This window comes from Brassica napus, chromosome C8 (genome assembly GCF_020379485.1).
Source record: "Brassica napus cultivar Da-Ae chromosome C8, Da-Ae, whole genome shotgun sequence".
NCBI classification, from domain to species: Eukaryota; Viridiplantae; Streptophyta; class Magnoliopsida; order Brassicales; family Brassicaceae; genus Brassica; species Brassica napus.
Window position 1 is genome coordinate 28,078,621 of NC_063451.1, and position 14,866 is coordinate 28,093,486.

At 36.7% G+C, this 14,866-nt stretch overlaps 1 protein-coding gene across 1 annotated transcript; it reads left to right on the top strand.

Moving 5' to 3' along the window:
- The first annotated feature begins 13,514 nt into the window (after positions 1 to 13,514).
- On the top strand, positions 13,515 to 14,662 carry LOC106369100 (21 kDa protein). Its single transcript, XM_013809203.3, has one exon. It carries the CDS (start codon positions 13,862 to 13,864, stop codon positions 14,465 to 14,467), a length of 606 nt encoding a protein of 201 aa, XP_013664657.1. The 5' UTR covers positions 13,515 to 13,861; the 3' UTR covers positions 14,468 to 14,662.
- Positions 14,663 to 14,866: the final 204 nt, after the last annotated feature.

Below are 14,866 nucleotides of genomic sequence, written 5' to 3' on the forward strand. Positions count from 1 at the left end.
TGATACATCAACTTGAAGTTTGTCAAATCTATCATACGGTAGACTCACTATAAACTTCATTACTGTAATGCCACTTACAATATCATCATTAGTTCATTACTCTTTTTCTGAAATATCATCTGGTTTGAATATAACAATTAGTAATCAACAACAACCTTAGGTAAAGAAATTACATATTGTTTATATCTCTATTCGTATTTGCTCTCCAAAAGTGATTTAAAGATAAGAAAGCTGCCTAAAACCTAAAAAGCGAATCGATAAGATTTGAACTACACAACCACAACATATCATAAGGATGCTTTCGATATTTTAGAAGTTACAAAAATGTTTCCATGAAGAAAATCTTATTTGGAAAACACATCAAATTAATGTGGTAAGTATTTTCTTAATTTATCGTACACTGGAAAAAATCTAAAAACCACCGTTACAATAAAAGAATTGTTTAACTTCTCTCTGAACTATGTATGTTGTTGATTTGTCGAAAAATACTATGTATGCTGTTGTTGTTGCGTTAGAGTATCACACGCTATAAGGTTAGTGGTAGCTAAAGTTTCCCGATCTTTTAGAATTCTCATGATATGGTCTTGGGAAAATTTATAAACTGATTTTTGTTTAAAAGAACAGAAATATAGAATTCCAAATGTCACGGATTTGAAATCGTTCATTGTTCCAACTGTTAAGAAATTACACGAGATCGGCAGAACCATCGTAAATGACAACATCGCCTTAAGAAACCCTACCAAGGAGAAAAGAAAATGGGGTTCATATAACATTGTTACCAATCAAACGCTATATTATATAAATATGTAAAGTCGGCTACCTCCCCACTACATGTATACACACTCATTTCCAGAAAGTGGCATTTTAAGTGGACTTTTCTTCTTAAGAAACATTCCGTGAATCATTTACTAAAAAGATAGTGGCATATTTTTCATTCCTATATATGAATATCTATTCTATTAAAACAGCAGTATGACCAATTGATAAAAATAGGGTCCAACTAATTTTAAGAAACTGATTATTTTATAACTGTATTAATAATATTCATTTTTATTTAAAACAACTTACCGTAACTCCTTATATAACTCATAAGAATCAAACGAAAATGGTGGGACCACTTCTCTCAACTACATTGATTAACCAACGTGTAAGATGTGAATAATTATACTTTTTTGTTGTTTCCAAATGTGGTTATGCCTATTCATATTACCTCAATTATAATCATCTTATATATTAGGGAGAATTGCCAAGTGTGACTCAAAACTTGGAGTAAAACCCAAAACAATACCCCAACTTGGGTCAAAGGCAAAAGTAACCTAAAAGGCTATTGAAATTACAACTATCCCCTTGTGACCAAACAAAAAAACGGAATTCTTTTTACGTTTCTACCCCTCGCAAGTCGTCTGTTTAGACGACTTGAAAATAAGTCGTCCAGACGACTTAACTTAAAGTCGTCTGGACAGTTAGTCTTAAACATAATTTAAAAATTTTGTAAAAAATATTTTGATAAGTGAAAAATGGGAATTATGTAATTAACATATGTCTTAGGAGGTATAAATTAAGATATAACAAATTTCAATTGTTTTCAGCATAGATGAGTGAAAGTAGTGAGTCATGATATTCTTAAGTTTATGTTTCATCAACATATGTTGTAGTATTGTATGTGTTCTTAGGGTTAGATTTTGGAAAGCATTAAAACCGTTTTTGAAAATTTTTAAAATTACTTATGCGTGTTCATTTCTGTGTATAGTAAACACTATTTAAGTATAATTTGATTTTATAACGTGGTTAGTTAGTTAATCTAGTCATTTTAGTTTAGGGGTTCATTTTAGGGTCTAGGACGACTTAATATTTTGTCGTCTGAAAACAGACGACTAAATATTAAGTCGTCTGTTGTACATTATCAGCCAGAATAAGTCGTCTAAACCGGACCAAACCTTAAAGTTTACCAATGTAATTTTAAAGCTAACCGGATTATTTACCCAATATATAAGGTGATTTTTTTTTTTTGTTTCATTTTTCGCGATATTCAGAAACCCTAACAGTTCTCTCTCAAAGGCGATTTCGAATTCCCACGATTTCCGAACAAACCATCGTTCTCAACATCGGCTATCTATCTCACTTCATTCTCACCGTTGTCGCCGCAGCTTCTTCTAACCCTAGCGCCGCCGATTCCTCTAAACCCTAGCGCCGCCGATTCCTCTAAACCCTAGCGCCGCCGCTTCCACTATTTCCGAACAAACCGTCGCCCTCGCCACCGTGGTCACCAACGTTCTAAACACTAGCGCCGCCGCTTCTTCTAAACCCTAGCGCCGCCGCTTCTTCTCTGTAAACCTTAGCGCCGTTTCTCTGTAAACCCTAACGCCGCTAAGTCATCAATCTCGAGGAAAAGATGAACATAAAACGTTGTCTCTATCAATTTACTCATTCTCACCGTTTCACGTTTATTTTTTCAGATCTATAACCGCAATGACGAGTACTCCAACTCCTTCTGCGACTGGAAGACTTGTAAGTAATTTAAGTCGTCTACTAAGTCGTCTGGACTTATATCGTTGTCTTTGATTATTTTGCAGACAAAAAGGATGGATATTCCAGAACTCCCCCGTAGGTTATACACATCAGGGGAAGAACCAGAAGCCCACAATAGCATTTCGTATCATACGGATAACAGCAAGTTGCATACTGCTCTTAGGAAAGCTCTTACTGATGACGAATTTGAAGAGCTCAAGGAGTCGAGTTTGGGAGTTTTCATCAAGTTCAAGGAGCAGGGATTTGGTTGGGCTTCAAGGCTGGTTCACTACATGCTCAGTTTCAAGCTGGACATTAAGAAGAAGTATGAGATGTGGTCTCTCGTTGGTCCAGAACCTTTGAGGTTTTCACTGTTAGAGTTTGAAAACCTCACTGGTCTAAACTGCGAGTACATCGAGGACCTTGAGACACCAAAATGTGATGTTACCCCAGAGATGGTTTCTTTCTGGGGGATGCTGGGAGTTCATCTGGAAGCTGGGCCAACTACTGATCAGATAATAGCAGCACTGCAGAGATGCGGGGATTGGTCCAGGGAAGATCGCAAGCGGCTCGCGTACCTCTCCATCTTCACTGGATTCATTGAAGGGAGAAAGTTTTCAACCGCTACACGATCTACTCTGGCAAGGCTAGTGATGGATTTAGAACGGTTTGAGAATTATCCATGGGGGAGAGTCGCATTTAAGGTGCTGATGGACTCTTTGTGGAACAAAGAAATTGCTGGCTGTTACACCGTGGATGGGTTTATACAAGTTCTTCAGGTCTGGACGTACACAGCTATGCCGGAATTGGGTGCTAGTATTGGTGGTCCCAGAGCAGACAGTCCGTCTCCACCGATACTGGCTTACGAGGGCAGCAGAGGCCGCAGATCAATGAAAGCTGCTATCTTGAGTCAGGTATTTACTTCAATCCAAAAGTCTGCGCAGACGACTTATTATAAGTCGTCTGGAAGGTCGTCCAGCTGGACGACTTATCGGACGACTTAATTAAGTCGTCTGGAAAGTCTTCCATCTGGACGACTTATTAGACGACTTATTATAAGTCGTCTGGAAAGTCTTCCATCTGGACGACTTATTAGACGACTTATTATAAGTCGTCTGGAAGGTCTTCCAGCTGGACGACATAGTAGACGACTTATAATTAAGTCGTCTATTTAGTATTTTTTTTCAAATATCTAACTCGATTCTTCTATTTACTGCAGACCCGCGTGATCAACTTTGTTGAGAAGGACATTAGTGAAATGTGGCCAAAATGGGACTCTGAGGTTGAGGACCTGCCCGCGGAGAACATCATTAAAGTCATGTATGAGCGGAGACCGTGGAAGTGGACCATGGATTGCTGGGAAGTCACTGGTACTAAGGTCAATACAAAACCTAAGGTTGTGACTCCATCAAAGAAGGCCAAAGAGATGGTTGTGTTGGAGGAGGAGGAGGAGGAGGAGGAAGACAATCCAAGACCTCGGAAGAAAGCTCGTAAAGAGGCTCCTAAAGTGGCTAGTGAAGAGGCTAGAGAAGAGGCTAGAGGGGTGACCAGAGAGGAGTTGGAAATTATGTTCAAGGGCGTAGCTGACTGCATGAAAAAAGGGTTTAATAAGTGCATGAGGGAGTTTAGGAAGTTGTCCGATAGATTGGAAGCTGTGGAGAAGAAGGTTGGTGTCACCAATCAGGCTACCCCTCAAGATAAACAGCCTACCCCTCTTGCCAAAGAAACCGGGGGTAGAAACAAACAGGCTACCCCTCAAGATAAACAACCTACCCCTCATGCCAAAGAAACCGTGGTTAGTAACCAGCCTCCTCCTCATCAAACCAAACAGCAGCCTCCTCCTCCTCAAAAAAAACAGCCTCCTCCTCAAAAGAAACAGCCTCCTCCTCAAAAGAAACAGCCTCCTCCTCAAAAGAAACAACCTCCTCCTCAAATCAAAGAGGTTAGTATCAAATCCAGGGTTAACTAGTTGTCCAGACGACTGTAAAAGTTGTCTGGACGACTAGTTGACCCTGGACGACTTAAACGTAAGTTGTCTGGACGACTAGTTGACCACGGAAGACTTAATTTTAAGTCGTCCAGGTCCAACTAGTCGTCCAGACAACTTTTGTTTAAGTCGTCCAGAGTTAACTTGTGTGCAACTTTTATTGCAGAGATGGTTGCCGGAGGATACAGCAACCGAGGCATTCTCGGTAAATAAGACCTCCAAAGAGATTGTTGCTGTCACTTCCACCGATCACCAACCGAGCCTCGCTTCCACCGATCAACAACCGAGCCTCGCTTCCACCGAGCCAAGCGATCCAGTTTCAGAACCGAGCCTGGTTGTATTGGACAAGCGTGCAAAGAGTAAAAGAGCGAAGAAACCTGCTCCCACTGTGAGATCTCCTTATACGGCAGAGAAAAAAAAAGATAAAGTGGGAGCCTATAATCCATTTCCGCCAGTAAACAAAGATCGGTTGAAGGAACTCGCTGATTGGTTGAAAACTGATCCGTAAGTGATTGCTTTACCCATAATAGCTTGATTTAGTCGTCCAAAACTGATTGCTTTTTTGTTTGCAGTCATTATTTAACTAAGACCGAGGACAAACCACGTACATCACCAACAAGGTGGTACCACTTCCTCCGGACAGCCAGAGGATGGCTGGAAGACTGCGTAAGTCTTCTGCACACGATTTAAGTCGTCTACAAAGTCGTCCAAGTAGACTACTTTCCAGACGACTTATTATAAGTCGTCTGGAAAGTCGTCTACTTGGACGACCACGTAGACGACTTATATTTAAGTCGTCTGGTAACTTCTAACTTGTTATATTTAATATGCAGCATATAGATGCTTGGATTAATGTGCTAAGGCAGAGGTATCAGGAGAACCCACAAGCTTTCAGGAGCGAGCGAATGTGCTTCCTGGATCACAACTTTTCCCAGTCTTGGAGAGAGCAGTATCACCTCTTCAAAACATCGGAACCTGATCACAAAGGTTTAGGAAGAGTTCTACCTGGTGGGGCGTCGTATTTTTATGACGGATCAATACCTTCATTTTGCCAATCAAACAAGAAGTGGGGGGAGGACATTGATGATATCTATGCGCCAGTGAACTTGGACGACAAGCATTGGGTTGCTATTTGGATATCGATCCCTAAGAGGCACATAGTCGTCTGGGACAGCATACCTTCATCTAGTGTACCAGACGCATGGGATGCGATAATGGAGCCTTTTCTCCAGATGGTCCCTTATCTGCTTGTTGAGTGCGCAGCCACCGACGAAATACGGGTCAAATACGGGTTGGAGCCATACACATATGAGAGACCGCTGAAAGGTGTACCCACGGCCAACAATGGTGATTGTGGCGTGTACACTTAAAGTACATTGAATGTCATGCTCTCGGTGTCTCCTTTGACCCTAAAGACTTTGCTAGGTGCAACGCAAAGAAAATGAGGGATAATATGGCGGTGGATATATGGAAGGAGCTTGTTGATCAGCATCTAAAAGAAAATGTGGATGGTGATAGGTTCGTGGGCTTGTATGATTAGATTAGTGTTTGTATTTGAACTTGTCTTTGTATTTGAATATATAAGTTGAACTTGTAAATATATAAGTTGTAAATATATAAGTTGTCTGGAAGATTAGTGTTTGTATTTGAACTTGTAAATATATAAGTTGTCTGGAAGAAATAAGTCGTCTGGAAGGTTTTCCAACTGGACGACTTACAAATAAGTCGTCTAGAAGGTTTGGACGACTTATTATAAGTCGTCTGGAAGGTTTTCCAACTGGACGACTTACAAATAAGTCATCTAGAAGGTTTGGACGACTTGAAGGGATAGTAGAAGGTAGTCTAAAAATAAAATACACTTGAAGGGATAGTAGAAGGTCGTCTAAAAATAAAATACACTGGACGACTTAGTAGAAGGTCGTCTAAAAATAAAATACACTGGACGACTTAGTAGAAGGTCGTCTAAAAATAAAATACACTGGACGACTTAGTAGAAGGTCGTCTAAAAATAAAATACACTGGACGACTAAAATTTAGTCGTCTGGACGGGTAATCAAGACGGGACGACTTAAAAATTTTGTGTACATTGTGGTTTCGTATGGCCAGTTTCCTTGCAGTTTGAGCATCTCCGTGCCCTGTGTTTCTTCCTGGGTTTGTGTCCTCTCATCCTAGATAGCTCCAACCAAGATTGCCATCTTGATTTCTTCGGTCTCCCCCGACCACGCTTTAGTTCTGGAGGAAAGCATTCTCGTTCCTCAATATGTTGTGACACGATAGGATATATATTCTCTGAGTATCCTGCATACAGATAATTCTTTGAGTACAGTGGACATACAAGTGTGGAGATATGCAAACCAGCATGTATTCCAGCAGCTATAGCATGAGAGCAAGGTATTTTCTCCACTCCATAGACACCACAATCACACTTTGCATGTTCCAAATCAACCACACAGTCCATTTTGCCACCTTTGACAAAGAAATGCCATCCATCAATTGGTTCGACCGTCATCGTACCCGCTATCTCTTCTCGAACAGCAAGCAAGTATTCAACACCCCCGCTATGTTCAGTTGTGAGACTCAAAGCATCTTGTCTCCTTTTCCAATACCATTTTCCTAACTTCTGCCTTATGAACTCCAGCAGGAACGTAATCGGAAATCCTCTTGCTCGCTTCAGTGCGGAATTAATAGATTCAGCAATGTTGCTTGTTTTTATGTTGAACCTGTTCCCCTTACAATAAACCCTTGACCATAGCCTGACGTCGGCTTTCTCCAAATACGTTGCAAGTTCCGGGTTTGCACTCCGTATCTCAGCCATGTACCGGTCAAAATCGTAAACCGTGTGAGCATAAGCAGCCCCTTTCACCAAGTACATGAGATGTTTCCCTTTAAACTTTTTGACAATGTTATCTTGAAGGTGATAATAACATATTCCTCGGGTTGCCCAAGGAAACACCTTATCACACGCACTTTTAATGGCCTTGTGCCGGTCGGAGACTATCACCAGAGGCTTGTCATGAGATATACAACTAGCCAATTTTGTGAAAAACCATTCCCAAGAAGGTATATCTTCCTCATCCACGATCCCAAAAGCCAATGGGAATATCTGAAAATTGCCATCTTGTGCGGCTGCAACTAACATAGTTCCTCCATACTTTCCACTTAGGTGAGTTCCATCCACCACAATGACCCTTCTCTGATACTTAAAACCTTTGATAGAAGCTCCAAAAGAGAGAAATAGATACTTAAATCTTTTCATAGAATCAAGTTCTATCGCCGTGATAGAATCAGGATTTGCAATGGAGATTTGCTCGAGATATGATGCCAGACGCGAATACCCTTCTTCTGCTGATCCTCTCACCAATCTTTGTGCATATAACAGTGCTCTGTATGAAGTGGTGTAATCAAGCGCCATGCCAAACATGTTCCTCATTGCATCAGTGATATGCTGCGGAGTTATCCCATCAATGATTCCAACACGATCAATGAAAAGACTACCTACATACTTCGGAGTACAGTGTCTCCGCTGAGCGATTCGGTCTCCCGCTGAGCATAAATGTTTTTCCACATACTTTGTTACCCAAAACGTGTTTGTCCCATGTTTGACACTCGCTCTGACCTTCCATCCACAATAGCTAACCGGACATGTTGCCACAACGAGAGTTTTCGTTGATTTGTATAATTTGAAAGAAAACTTACCCCTCACTGCTGCCAACCGCAGCTCTGAAAGCAGAGCACCCTTGCTAACAAAACTCTGGTTGACATAGATACTGGTACCATTCGATTTTCCTCCTTCAATAGCATTTGTCTTAGCATATGTCTTTTGGATTTCTTCAAAACAAATATTATCATCATCTTCCTCGTCCTCATCTGGAACCTTTCCATAAAGACTGTAATCCCCACCATTCTGATCCGTTTCACCAACAATAGAATTATCAGCATCCTCCTCCCCATTTTCCTCCTCCCCATCTTCTTCCCATTCACCAGCTTCATCATTATCACCAACATCTTCTTCCCATTCACCAGCTTCATCATTATCACCAACATCTTTTTCCCATTCACCAGCTTCATCAATATCCCTTTTCTCTGAAACCGTTTCGACCTTGCTGCGGCTTGATACACAAAGACATACTCTATGGGTTTTGAGTATCTCCAGCAAGTTTCGAACTTGTCTATCACTTGTAACATGAATGGGAAGACTGCCTGGAGCCATCATCATTTCTGCTGGTAATGAGTAGCTAATCTCCACACTCACTGTTCTCATGTCCAGGTTATAATCTTCTTGAGCCATTGCAACAAGTTCAGCATGTGTTGAATCTTCATTCAATAAAAACAATCTTCCTCCTTTGAGATCATCAACCACAAAATCCCAACGGAAATCTCTCAACAACCATTCTCCATACACTGCATGTAACTGAAAAATCATCTGCAAATATTCAAAATAAAACACATTAGTAAACATAGAGAAAAGGGAAATGAAGAAGTTCAATAAACATTGCCGCAGACGACTTAGCATTAAGTCGTCCAGAAGACTTAAAGGTAAGTCGTCTAAAGAGGTCACTTTTGCAATTGAAAAAGTCGTCTAAAGTCGTCAAGCTTTGTTTGTTAAAAAAAAAACTTCAGACGACTTATATATAAGTCGTCTACGAGAAACGGGCTAGTTTTGCATTTGACCGAATCGTGTCAGATCTTTGACTATTTCTGGACGACTTATAATTCAGTCGTCTCTGGGAAAGTTAAAATTTCAATATTTTATGAAAACTTGACGACTTACACGTAAGTCGTCCTAGGTTAGTTTTGTAATTGAAAAATAAAACTTGAAATTTAACTTTCTCCAGACGACTTAGATGAAAGTCGTCCAGCTAAACGACTTAATTTAAGGTCGTCCGGGATAAGCAAGGTTTGACCAGAAAATTGGGAAAAATTCTGGACGACTTTGCTTTCCCCGGACGACTTTAAATTAAGTCTTCTGGAGGGACGACTTTATATTAAGTCGTCTGGTTAAAGTTAAATTATGAAGTTTTATTTTTCAATTACAAAACTAACCTAGGACGACTTACACGTAAGTCGTCAAGTTTTCATAAAATATTGAAATTTTAACTTCCCCAGAGACGACTGAATTATAAGTCGTCCAGAAATAGTCAAAGATCTGACACGATTCGGTCAAATGCAAAACTAGCCCGTTTCTCGTAGACGACGTATATATAAGTCGTCTGAAGTGTTTTTTTTTAACAAACAAAGCTGGACGACTTAATTTAAGTCGTCCGTTTGACCAGAAGACTCATCAGTAAGTCTTCTACATACAGATGACTTACTAGTAAGTCTTCTACGCGAACAGATCTTGAAAAAAAATTCAAATTCGTACCTTAAACTAGGTGAGATGACTTCGTTTGCACACAGGGTCTTCTCCAACCACCCAGAACCTCAAACGAAAGCAACCGTAAGTCAAAACGAAAGAAATATGGCTCTGCAACCATAGCCCATATTTTGAATCAAAAGCTTGAGTTTTTTGGATGAATATAGAGAGAAAGTGAAAGAAATGTTGTTTTTAGTTCATAACAATTGAAACAGAGAGAGTGTAAAGAGATTTACGTGCATTAAAGGGCATTAAAAGCTCCAAACAGTTCGTACAAGGTTGTTGCCACTATTCATTGCAGTGGCAGTATTGTAAATACTTGAAGAAGATGAGGTTGAGACAGTAAAGAAGCCATTTTCGAAAAAAAAAAAAAAAATGTTAATGGCATTTTCGTAGATAAAGTGCAGGTGTGGGGTTAAAATCTCAAAAAAAAAAGGAGTCAAAAGAAAAGGTTAGTTTTCTGTTTGACTCCAAGTTTTGAGTCACTTTTGCAAAAAGCTATATATGCATAATGTAATACCCTTTATAATCCCTAGTATAAACGTTTAATATTTGACCTAACATCAGTTAATATAATACGTTCAAAAATATACAAATATTTTAATGTTTTTAAAATCTATTCTATTAAATTATGAACATAATCTATTAATAAAGGTTTAATCCAACTATTATTTTCTCCATATAACCTACTTAAAAAATAAATTAAATATTTGATAACTGCATTTTAAATAAAGCAAAATAAACAAATTATACAACACATAATTTGTAACTTCCATCCCCAAATTCTCGGTACCCACATATATATCACCGACAATTTTGTTTTTTGAAAAAATATATCACTGACAGTCTGACAATTATATATATATATATTAACAAATATTCTTTCTTTTTGGGTTTATATCAAACATGAATTGTATATTACTGACATTTATATATATACTAGATATTGACCCACCCTTAAAAGGGCGGGTATATTTTTTTTTTAATTTTTTAAAATATTTTTTAAATTTTTAAATTTCTATGTTTTTTGTTTTTTTAATTAATATTAATTTAATTTAATTGTTGGTAACTATACTAAGTATGTCAAGTTGCATAACTATACACTTGTGCTTTATGCATTTCGGAAATTATTTTTTAATTTTATTCCTAAAATTTGTGACATATCATATTTTTTTGTAGTTACCTAACATAATTAGTCAAGAATAGTCGTACAAAAAAAAATCGATTTGGAATCGACCTGAAAATTAAAGTCTCATGTTTTATTAGACATGGCATATATACTCGAAAGATTCTTAAAATGTTATATCCGAAAACTAATATCAAACCCAACCCACACCAAAAATCATGAATTTAATATATTCGGATAAATATATTTACGTAAATGGTTACTATAGTCTTCACTAATTTTTAGTAAATTCACATTTAATAAATGATTTTTAACAGAAAAACCTATTTACAATCTGTTAAAATAAATGAGTTTAAACGAATATTTATTTCTATTAAAAGTTTATTTAAAGCCTGTTAAAACCTATTTTAACATCATTTTAATCTAAGATTATATAGGTTTAAACCCGTTAAAACCTATTCCGTAAAACATTCAGAATTTGAATAAATTAATGTCTCGATGAATAAATCATAACTTCTTGGGTTGAGATGTAAATTATGTTATTGTGGTGTAAAAATGATTTTTAAAAATATATCAAAGTTAATTTTAATCTAAGATTATATAGGTTAACAATTCACATTTGATATAAATCCAAAAAGAAGGATATTTGTTATTATATATATATCTATTCTATTAAATTATGAATATGACCTATTAATAAAGGTTTAATCCAATTATTATTTTCTCCATATAACCTACTTAAAAAATAAATTAAATATTTTATAACTGCATTTTAAATAAAGCAAAATAAACAAATTATACAACACATAATTTGTAACTTCCATCCCAAAATTCTCGGTACCCACATATATATCACCGACAATTTTGTTTTTTGAAAAAATATATCACTGACAGTCTGACAGTTATATATATATATATATATTAACAAATATTTTTTTTTTTGGTTTATATCAAACGTGAATTGTATATTACTGACAGTTATATATATATATATATAATAACAAATATCCTTCTTTTTTGAATTTATATCAAATGTGAATTGTTAACCTATATAATCTTAGATTAAAATTAACTTTGATATATTTTAAAAAATTATTTTTACACCACAATAACATAATTTACATTTCAGCCCAAGAAGTTATGATTTACTCATCGAGACATTAATTTATTCAAATTCTGAATGTTTAACACAATAGGTTTTAACGGGTTTAAACCTATATAATCTTAGATTAAAATGATGTTAAAATAGGTTTTAACGGGTTTTAAGTGAACTTTTAATAAAAATAAAAATTCGTTTAAACTCATTTATTTTAACAGATTGTAAATATGTTATTCTGTTAAAAATTATTTATTAAATGTGATTTTACTAAAAATTAGTGAAGACTATAGTAACCATTTAAGTAAATATATTTATCTGAATATATTAAATTCATGATTTTCGGTGCGGGTTGGGTTTGATATTAGTTTTCGGATATAACATTTTAAGAATCTTTCGAGTATATATGTCATGTCTAATAGAACATGAGACTTTGATTTTCAGATCGATTCCAAATCGATTTTTTTGTATGATTATTCTTGACTAATTATGTTAGGTAACTACGAAAAAATATAATATGTCACAAATTTTTGGAATAAAACTAAAAAATAATTTCCGAAATGCATAAAGCATAAGTGTATAGTTATGCAACTTGACATACTTAGTATAGTTACCAACAATTAAATTAAATTAAATTAATATTAATTACAAAAAAAAAAATTAGAAATTAAAAATTTTAAAAAAATTAAACAAAAAATATACCCGGGTCAATATCTAGTTTAGCTTAAAGCGGTAGATTTTTGTGTATAATCCCGATATTCTCTTCAGATACAGAAGGAAGAAGTTTCAATTTCGAGTTCTATATGGTTTTCTCTTATTGAATCACACACTAGAATGAGTATAATTTAAAACACTTGTCTACTATAATAAACAAAAACATTTAGAGGAAATTAATAGAATGTTAATAATTACACGCGTGCGAATATTTTCTTCTCGAACAATTTCTTTTTTACATGGGCAGAAACAACGAAGGTAGGCGAATCTCCACATAGCTCATCCGTGATCTAGTGAGTCCCACCATCCTAATATTCAACCGTACGATTTTTTCTTGGTCGACATTGCAACTGGTTATGTCCATCCAAAATATAACTCACGACCAACAGTTTTATTTAAAGATACTATTGTTTTTTTGAGATTTTTATTCGATTTGCGAAGATAAAAGTTTTTTGTTTTCAATATAATTTTTAAGTTTATTTACTAATTTTACCCATATCAATTAAAACAACTATTATTGATATAATTAATTGAACTTTTATGATTATAATATTAAATAAATGTTAATTTTAGCAATGTAAATTTATTCTTAAAATATGTGAAAGGTTCAAAACTTATAGTGGAATTGAGTGAGTAGTATTTAACAATCGTGTTCATACACACATGTTAAATACAAATATTTAAATTATCTACTAAATATATAAATCGTATACATGCCAAAAAAATAGAAAAATGCTCATCTTATCAATTGTGCTATACGTTTGTTATCTATTATGTAATAGATAGATATACACGAAAAAAGATTCTTATTATTTTATTGAAAGCCCTAAAGTATGGGGTTTCTTTAAAGGCACGGCTGAGAGTTGAAACTACCAAGCCTTCTTTCACACACCAACCATGGATAAAACTGCACCAGACAATATGATTAGTGGCAATAATGTGATTGCAGTGAGCATTATAAGGACACACATGTCAGTTTATACCTCCACTCCTCAATGCCTACATAAACCCACCAATCTTTCAAGTAAATTAAACACCCAAAACAGCAAAAACTAAAACAAAGTAAAGACTAGTAACATGGCAAGGCAGCTTTATACGACGGCGTTTCTTCACTTAGCCACCTTACTCTTCATTTCCCGGACATTCTCAGCCGTCCGTTTCCCTCCGCAACCAACACCAACCAACGATCTAGATTTCATCCGGTCAAGCTGCAACGCAACGCTATACCCTGACGTCTGTTTCACGTCGCTAGCTGGCTACGCCTCCGCCGTACAAGACAATCCGGCGAAGCTAGCTAAGCTCGCCATCGGAGTTTCTCTTTCCCGCGCAAAACACACGGCAAGGTACCTTTCAAAACTATCACGCACCGCCGCCTCCGCCGCCGTCCACGACTGCGTTTCCAACGTGGGAGACGCCGTGGAGCAGATGCACGGCTCGCTCCAGCAGCTCCGAGAGATGAACCACCATCGTCAAGGAGCTCCGGCGTTTAGGTTTCAGATGAGTAACGTGCAGACGTGGATGAGCGCGGCGTTGACGGACGAGGAGACGTGTACGGACGGGGTCACGGAGGAGATGGAAGACGGAGATACGAAGACGGCCGTTTGCGAGAGGGTCGGCGACGTTAAGAGATTCACGAGCAATGCGCTTGCTCTAGTCAACACATACGCCAATAATGGAGCCTAGCACTAGGCCTTTTCTTATGAAGTTATATATAAATACTTGTGTATATGTATAAACTATAATGTATAATCAGTGTGCTTAGATTTTGTGTGTATTCGAGGCTATGGAATCGAGTTTATACTGAGATGGAACTCCGAGCTTGTGTGTTGTATTAAGCTAAGTTTAGTTGTCTTTAAACCAAAACAAAGTTTGATTGTATTAGTAGATGTCGATCGTATGTGTTTATTTTATGAATGATGGAGAAAAATAGATCAATTATAGATGGTTTTGATAAATAGTTGGATACATTTAAAATAAACTATACAGGCTAAGTTTTGAATCTACTCGTGAACATGGAAATGTGATATGGATGAATTTGGACATATAACGAGAGTTGAAACCCGTGAGATGATTAGAAACATA

What these genes read in the sequence shown, in the direction of transcription:
- LOC106369100 (XM_013809203.3), top strand. Translation starts at nt 13,862, where the DNA reads ATGGCAAGGCAGCTTTATACGACGGCGTTTCTTCACTTAGCCACCTTA.